The following is a 9599-nucleotide window of genomic DNA, read 5'->3' on the forward strand; positions in this document are numbered from 1 at the left end:
ATATATATATATACATATATATATATATATATACATACATACTATTATCTAGTAAAGTTTAACATAAGTTAGCTTATTATTTTATTATAATATTTTATATTATATTATTATAATGTTTTTATTTTTATTATAATGTTTAATTTCATATTATGTAGTTCTTATAATTACATATTTATATTCTACAAGGTGTCCCACAACCGCCATCCTTTTAAGGACTCTTGAGATAATTTTAAATCGAAGATCCTAATACTAAAATGTCGAGATTATTTTATATACAGGGTGTTCCCAAAAGATGCCAAATTTTAGGGATATGTTGTACTCGTTAAAACAAATAAAAAAATCTTAATGAACAGTATTCCGAAAAACTTTTTATTTCTAAGTTATAAATTTTCTTCTGTGAAAAATAGAAAAAATAACTTAAATTTACAATGGAACTGACATTTTGCACGCTCAGGCATAATGCTATAACAAGTAGTAAAGGTGCTGCTTCACGAGGATGTTCTCAGCAACTTCAAGAACATATCACATACATAAAATATACAATATTTTTACTAAGAAATTGTTTTTGCTCTTAAGGAATCGATTTATGTATTATATACATAATTACATAATGAATTCAGAATGTTTCATAAAATATCAATTCAATAGCGAGATATATGACATATGTGTAAAAATAAATTCATAACCATCGTTTGTGTGATAAACATTTTTATAATAATATCAAGAGATAAACCATTTTTGATATAAAAAACATTAAATATATTGATAAAGCAAGATTGAAACATGTCAAATACCTGTTTAAGCCTAATGCACCAAATTACTACAATATGATTACATTTTTATTAATTAATAATTCATTAACTATTGCGAAAATTGAAAAGTTGTAAAGGACTTTTCGACTCAATTCAGTTCATTCTATTTGCATATAAAAATAATCTCAAATATTCTGGGACACCTCTGTATGTATGTAGGTTATGAAAGATATCATGATAAAAGCATTAAAATTGATTAGCAACAAATGTAATTTGCATAATGTGAACATATATAAAAGACATATTTCTAAAAAGGATCTATTATTTAAAAAAATGTAATCTTAAATAAATGTTATTATACCTTTCCAACTGATACAAAATTATCCTTCAATTTTTGCAAAATATCAGACAAAAGAGTAGGATATTTGTTTGTCAAGTTTGATAAAAGTGATCTCGCATCCTTCGAGCATGATTCTTGAGTTTCCTCGCTGAGAAAGCCAATCTATAATTCAATTCATTAAATTAAGTTAATAGTTGAATTTAAAAAAAATCAAATTTGCAATAAAAAATGCATAGAGAGTCTTGTCATTATTACGTTAATGGTAAATTATTTGATTAATTAGATTTAAATATACAGGGTGTAACTAACATGAGATAACAAATTTTGGGACTACGCTCCTCACACCAAACATAAAAAAAAATTTATATAAACATATGTTCACACTGTTACTGAGCTCAAAATGTTTACAAGATTACATGACTCCCATGATTCCCCGATCTTCTCTTTTTATCTGCGGGGACACTTAAAGCCCATAATTTATGAAATTTTAATCGCCAATTCAAATATGCTATTACACATCTTTGCTTATAGCATCATTTGCAATAGCACAGAGATCTTTGAAAAAATGCAACAGTCCATGATCCGACGTGTCCATGTGTGTATTGAATTAAATGAGAGATACTGTAAATATTTGTTATACTTAAAAATTGAAAATAAATAATATTAAATAATAATAAATATTACTTTCTTATTTTAATAAAGGAAAGCTTTCATTATTAGTAAGAGTGATCATACATATATAAGAAGTTTTTTTCATGTTTTGGTGTGAGGAGTTCGGTTTGTTATTAGTTTGTTACATTATTTCAGTACATCCTATATATTTATTAACATACCTGAAATAGATCAATCGTAGTTGTTCTCACAAAATTGTAATCTTTATGGTCTCTAGCCATGGCCATATTAGCAAAGGTTGTCAGTAGAAAATAAGACTCGTCACCGGGCATATTGCCCAGCTTTTCTTCGAATTGTCTATGAAGTTCAGGACAGCTTAGCGCTGTTTCCCAATCTGCAATATCAAATCACTGTTAATGATTACTGTTAATGATATACTTTGATAAAAAGAATTAAAAAGAAAATTATATAATTATTATATAAAAAAGTGTTATTATATTTATTTTATTTATAGTTTACCTGAGACTGACATATTCGATGTTGCTATGTCACCAGATGTAGAATCAGAATGCAAGATATAGAAAATGTGCCACAAAGTAGTGGATGATATAATATGATATGGTATCGCTGCAAGATATTGCCAGGCACCTAAACGTCGCGACGAGAATATACAGAGAATCGCTTTTAGAAAAAAACAATCGTATTCAGTCTGCAGCTTCGGCAGCATCAATTCATCGGTTATCTGAACAAAACATTAAAATATGTATCTAGAGATTGCTAAGCAAAAATTAGTAGTTAGAAAGATAAAAAAAATATGAGCAACGTTTATTGGATTTTTAAAAATAAACTAGTAAACAACATACATTAAAAATAAACAACATACACTAAGAATTAAACTAGTTTTTTATCTATAAATTAATCGGAAACATTGCGACTGTACTAAGTCTTCTTCAGTCCACTTACAAAAAAATAATTAAATATTGGAAAGAAAGATGCCATATATTTAAAATATGAAGTCATATCAACAAGTTGAACACAATTTAACATTACGTTTAAAATTATATAAAATTATATAAAATTGATAAATTTTTAACATCATCTTAATGTGAGTTTAACTCATTAACTCACATCACATTAACAAGTTAACGAGTCAAATTTATTTCGTCTTTGGATGGCAAGAAAAAGCAAAATCCAAAATTAAAATTCTATTATATAAAGTCATTTAAAAAAAATTGAATTGTGGAAATCCAAATCATAAAATTGAATAAATATAAAGATAAAATTGAATAAATATAAAGACGTACGCTGAATATATGCTCAAGTATTGAATATTTTGTGTAATATCTAATACAGACAGATAAATGAGATCATGAGACAATTTTCTCGCCATTCAATAATAAAATAGTTAAGCACACATGACAATAAGATGAAGTTAAAGATTTATTAATATTATATAATTTTATTTGTAATAAAATTTCTTTCTTTATTTTATTTATTTTTAATTATTTTTTTGTAAATGGACTGAAGAAGACTTAGTAACATTTCTGTTGATTAATTTATAGATAAAAACTAGTTTAATTCTTAATATATGTTGTAATAAACTAGTTTATTTTTAAAGATCCAATAAATGTTGCTCGTGTTTTTTGACCTTTCTAATTATTAAAATTGACAATATAATATATTATAGGACTGTACATATGATAATACAAATTAGAAATCAAAACCTTAAACGGTCCAGCTGGATCTTAAATGCTTGTATGATTTTGTGTGAATTTATATACTATGTGAATTTATATACGTATGTAGAAGTCTTTGAAACGCGCGCTGAAATGATTTTTCAGTCTTGAAACTCTACTAAAGTACAAAGCAGTAATATCATGAATTAAATTGACTAGCAATTTAACAATTTGCTTTTTTGCATCTTCGAACGATTTTAATAATGCTGACTGACATATTAAAATCTGTAAATAATTAATTCTTATTGCGAAAACTATTACCTCGGCCGAGAGTCAAACTTGGATCTCTTGCTTTCCGGGTGAGCGTCCTAAACTTTTAGACTAACGAGGCCTTAGTAATATTTCCACTAGTTTTTTTAATTGTTTTGAAAATATTATCATTTAAGTGAGATTTTAACCTGCAATTTTCTTCGGAAAGAATCAACGTGACTAACTAATCGGGAAATATTTTGATCCGACTCTTGCAGTATTAAATTAAAAAGCCTAATAATTGATTACTTATATCATTAACAAAAACAAGTTAAGAAAGGTGACATCTTCCAAAAGATATATATTCGTGAAAATTTGAGTTTTTCATTTCAGGAAAAGGAGAACATCTTATTGCAAAAAATACTTCTAAATAATAAATTAAGATTTATCAAAAATTTATACTTGTTTTTTTCCATTCTCGAAGCTAATTTCTCAGAAAAATAATAAAATGTATTTACATATAAATATAAATCGTCTAACAGTTTGCACGAAATGCTAAAAAATCTGGGTTCTTTGGTAATATTTTTCGCAATAAAATTATTTACAAATTTTAATATGTTACCCAGTATCATTAAGATCTTTCTAAGAATTCTATAAGCATCAAATTATTAAATTGGTAGTCAGTTTAATTTGTAATATTACCGCGATAGTTTAATAAAGTTTGCGTTTCAAGACCGAAAAATTATTTCAGCGCATATTTTAAAGGACTATATATGTAGTATTAAATTTATATATTACATATTGTAGTATATAAATTCACACTAAATTATGTAAGCATTATAAGCATTTAAGATTCAGATTGACCGTTGATGTTTCTAATATTTCACTGATCTATTTTCTATTCCTGCACTAATCTTTTCTAGAACTCTTTCTCGCTTTAGACAAATATCAAATGTATATCTCTATCACACTTTAAGTTTCAAAAATGTATACTAGTTCAGATACAGAAAACAGATCTAGCTGTTGCGCTTATGATTTGACAATCGGTGACGCTCGCACCAATTTTTTACGCAAACAATTGGCGCGGGCGTCCGTGATTATCACAGGCGATTATTGTTTCGTGAAAAATCAGAAACATTATTACGGAGTCAGATATGGTTTGCCTCTCGTACCTTACGAAGCAAATTAGTAAAATTCAGTGAAATATTACTTGTGAAATTCTTTGAATCGCAGCGAACATATTAGCGGATCGAGTCAGTAAAAAGGTAAATCATTCCATAGTGAAAAGTACAATACATCTCATTATTCTTCTGAGAAATTAACAAGGATGGAAAAAAACAAGTATGTACAAGTTTTTGATAAATCTTGGGAATTTAATTATTTTTTTAGTTACATTTCAGATCGAATGATTTATTTATTTTGCGGCTTTCAACCTTTGATAGTTAAAAAATATATGTTAGAGCAGTATTTCAAAATTTGTCATTCGATAGATTATTTAAATTACTCAATTTCAAAAAAATTGAATGTTACAGAAGGGTTAAAATTAGTTTATCAAAAAAGTTCAATATCTTCTTTTCTTTCTTCTTTTCAAAAATCCCTGCAAGCCTCTTATGCTTTTTTGTTTATAGCGCAAAATTTTAAGCCATTCACTGAAAGCGTTTTTGTGAAAAATTGTATTATTGAAGCAGTAAAAGCTTTTGACAATTCCTTAACTCTGGAAGAAGCAATAAATATTCCTCTTAGTGCAAAAACTGTAACATCAAGAATTATTGATATCAGTGATTTCATAAGGGATAAATTATAAAATCTTCTAAAATCATGTAAATACTTTTCTTTATGTTTTGACGAAAGCATTGATATTCGACACACAAATCAACTTAGTATTTTTACTCGAATTGTACAAGATGATTATTCACCTGTCGAGGAATTTTTAGATTTCGTCTTATTACAACAGGCCTCGATATTTTTTTGGCAGTTGAAGAAATTCAAAAAATTTGACATAGATTTTAGTAAATTCTTTAATTATGATAATAACTAATGGCGCGAAAGCTATGATAGATTTAAAGAAAGGATTCGCTGGTCAATTAAAGCAGTGAAATTTAAATATACCCATTATTCATTGCATAATACATCAGGAAGCATTAACCGGTAAAGTTGTAAAACTTTTAACAGCTATGGAGACTATCACTAAAATAATCATAATATCAAATAATAATCAATGAAATTAAAGATGGACATAAGTTCCTTATTCATCGAAAATTTAAATTATTTCTCGATGAACATAAAGCTGTTTACACTGATATCCCATTTTATTGTCCAGTTCATTGGCTTAGTGCTGCAAAATGTTTAGAAGTATTTTTTATCAATAAGAAAAAATTTTCTCCTTTTCCTGAAAGAAATGAAGAACTAAAAATTTCATGAATATATATCTCTTTTGGAAAATGTCACATTTCTTACTGAACTCGCTTTTATTACTGATATGAGTAATCAACTTAGGCTTCTTAATTTAAAATTGCAAGGGACGGACCAAAATATTTCCCGATTAGTTAGTCACGTTGATTCTTTGCGAAGAAAATTGCATTAAATCTCACTTAAATGATAATATTTTTCACTTTTTTCCTTCTTACCAAATTCTTTTCGAAGAACAAGACAATGATTGCAATTTCAAAGAATATATTCATTTTCTAGACTCTCTTATAGACGAATTCGATACACGGTGTACTTGCTTCGAAAAACTCAGAACTGAATTAATTCTTTTCGAGAATCCCCTTACAGCACCAATTGAAAGGCACTATCTTGATTTGCAAGATGAATTATGTGATTTGCAAAACGATATTTCACTTAAAACGATTAAAAAAACTGGTGCCGATTTTTACAAAATGTTGAAAGAATCATCATACCCTAAGTTTCGAGATTTCGGATTCCATGTCCGAATCTACATATTTATGTGAGACATCATTTTCAAAAATGAAGCTTATAAAAAATAAGAGACATTCTTCCTTGAATGATGATTCTTTGCCTCGTCTTATATGGTTCGCTACGTGTAATATGCAAATCGACATTTCTCGCCAATAAAAGATTCCGAAAATCAGAATAAGTATTTTTCATTTTTACTCCGTTTGTGTTTAATTACTTGGTCGTACAATTCATCATTTTTATCAGTGGATAGGCCTACTAGGGATACCACTTAAAAAAAACGTGTCAACAATAGTACCTCAAGGATAATATGGAAAACTATTGAAAATTCATGAAATGTATTTGCTTTGAAAATTCATGAAATGTATTTGCTTTGAAAATTCATGAAATGTATTTGCTTTGAAATGTATTTGCATACGCTTATGCATGTTGCTTCATTCTATCTTAATTATATAATGAGCGAAAAAAAAAAGATAGAATGAAGTTTATAGCGCGCCCAAAGCGAGTGCTCACGTCTACATGAGAACGTTATACGCTCCTAAGCGGAGTTCGACTGCGCGCGGGGAGAAAGGAATAGTGGAAGGCGGATCGAAAATCGGCCGAGAAGTGTAAATCTTACCGAGCCCTAAACTAGACCATTTAAGACATTGATTTCTATAGTTTGTATTAAAATTGACATTTAAAACAAAATATGTTAGAAATTATAAACTTGTAAGAGAAACTATAATATATTCAACTCTATATAATATATTCATTTACGTTCTTAATAAATTGAAATAAAATTAATAACAAAAGAAGTATATGACGTATATCTTTGTGATTGTTTGATTAATATAAATCTATAATATAAATCTGCAGAATTCTGCAAATACATATATTCTAATTTTACATACTTGGCTCTTGTCAAAAGCTTCCCACTGATCGCTGCCGTACTGAACAACATCTCTGATCAACGCGCTGAGTCTTTTCGCTAATTGTCTATATCTTGGCGAATCATACGACTTCAGACCTTGCTTCAAAAGTTTGACGAGTATGCTATAAAACGCGAAGAGACGTAACATGTGATGATCTGTGATGGCCTTCTCTTCCTGCTCATATTTGTCATTTTGGCGCTGAATGAACAACACCTGCTCGAAGAGCTTGTCAAATGGTATCTGATGAAGAAGAGAAATCAGATCACTCTCAAAGAGAATGGCGCCAACATTGGCGATATCTTCGTCCTCTTCACCCTCTTCATCTAACATTACCCATACTGTATCCCCTGGATTGTTTGTGGTGTCCTGCAAGGATACTTGTACCTGCATAGTAAATGTAGTTAAGAATATAAGAATTAAAGAAGTTAAAATGCTGATTTCTTAAAACAAGTAATATTTTATTCTTGCTTTTACCTGTTCCAGGAATTTATCTCGATCCTTGATTGGCAACAAAATTACCGCAAGGGTGGCAATCATATGATCAAGATACGGATCATTAAATGGTGAGGAACTCAATCCCGAGATTTTTGGCGGTACTGGCACTTGTACGAAAGACTTGGCCCAGTTCATCACACCACCAGGACATCGCAGTATATGGTTCAGCAGAAATAAATGATCCTGCCAGGTTGCAACCCTCAAGAGCACCGCTATCAGCTTTGACAACCATTCTCTGGTGTCTGTGACGAATTTGCCATCTTTGAGAATTCGACGCTGGAAGTTGAACAGGATAGTTATGCACATTCTGAGTTCGATCAATTGGGGAGCAGTTTGGGATGGTGATTGCTCTGGTAAAAGATTTGCTGAAGCGATTTGCGAAAGATTAGCAAACTCCTGAAAGTAGAAAAAAGATTTGAGCTGTGTAAAGAATCAATTTATGCATGTGTAGATTGTAAGATTAATTCTTCACATATTACTTTAATATATGGCTTATCTTTTTAACTTATACTATTTTCCCTTGGCTCTGCACTAGTACACACTGAGTGCATATTAAAGCTATTGTACACTGATTTAAATCGTGTAGAAATTCAAATATTTCGAATTATAAAATACAGATTTTACTTAACAGCACAATAAAATAAGGATTTCATGGTTTAATCAGTTTTTATATAAAGGTGTATTAAACATACATCTTTATGTCAATTTGTGTACAATGGCTTTACATGCACTCGATGTGTACTAGTGCAAGAGAAAACGCTATTAGTTCAGGCCGCATACATAGTTTAGCTGAATCTCAGAAATATTGAGAAGTTTTTAATGTTTAATTTTGATTTAAGTTTTGTTTTCGATGGAAAACAACTTACGTTGAAGCTTGTAGCGACTCTCTGTACGTAATGTTCGATTTGCAGACGCAATGACTCAGCTTCATAACAGTACAATGTTTGGCTATCATGTAGCGTGTCCTTAATGGCAGATAGTGTTCTGGAGAGTGCTACTAGAGTCTGCTGATTGAAATGAGCAACTGAATACTCATAAGTAGCAGTGACGGGATTGCCATCTTGACACTCGCCATTTTCTGTCTCCGATGTCTTCTCTAGGCACCAAAGCTGCTTCTGCGTCTCTCGACAACTCTTCTTCAGACGCTCCAACTCGTAAGAATTTGAGACCAGATGGTTTCGCACTCTCAGATAGCTCATCAGCAGGTCGTATAATTTATGCTGCTGTTTTAGCAATGCACATCTTAATTGTGCTTCCGTAAATTCAGTAACAAAAGCATCTACTAATGTTAGCTCCTGATTGTAATATAAAGAGGCCAATTCCTGCTCTGTAAATGGTCTGACATCTTTAAATGCATTAACAGCATCTTTTTTAGTGTCTAAAACTTTGGTTTTCTTTGTCTTATGACATATAATCTTTTCTTTAATTGTATTTTCGAATTCTTGAACTGTATGACTGAGTTCCTCTGGGATAGTCGAAGATATATCTACTAGCTGAATTGTGGAAATACTTTCTTGCACTTGATCTATTTGATCGTCTAAAGTGTTTTCAGTTGTCAGACAAGGTTGGACAGCATCAATTTCATCACAAGAGTTTTCAGATAATAATACCTAAAATACAAGCACTGTCTTTTCATTTTTCATTT

General features: G+C 29.9%; 1 protein-coding gene across 1 annotated transcript in view; it reads right to left on the reverse strand.

The window, feature by feature from the left end:
• Positions 1 to 9599, reverse strand: part of LOC105625829 (ectopic P granules protein 5 homolog) — a 25366-nt gene that overhangs the window by 13832 nt on the left and 1935 nt on the right. Inside the window, exons 3-8 of the mRNA XM_012207141.1 lie at positions 8821 to 9564; positions 7934 to 8350; positions 7439 to 7843; positions 2224 to 2446; positions 1926 to 2098; positions 1114 to 1254 (exon numbers count right to left, since the gene is read on the reverse strand). Coding sequence (XP_012062531.1) covers positions 1114 to 1254; positions 1926 to 2098; positions 2224 to 2446; positions 7439 to 7843; positions 7934 to 8350; positions 8821 to 9564 — 2103 coding nt within the window. The remainder of the gene's footprint in view (positions 1 to 1113; positions 1255 to 1925; positions 2099 to 2223; positions 2447 to 7438; positions 7844 to 7933; positions 8351 to 8820; positions 9565 to 9599) is intronic.

This window comes from Atta cephalotes (assembly GCF_000143395.1).
Source record: "Atta cephalotes unplaced genomic scaffold scaffold00003, whole genome shotgun sequence".
Classification (NCBI taxonomy): Eukaryota; Metazoa; Arthropoda; class Insecta; order Hymenoptera; family Formicidae; genus Atta; species Atta cephalotes.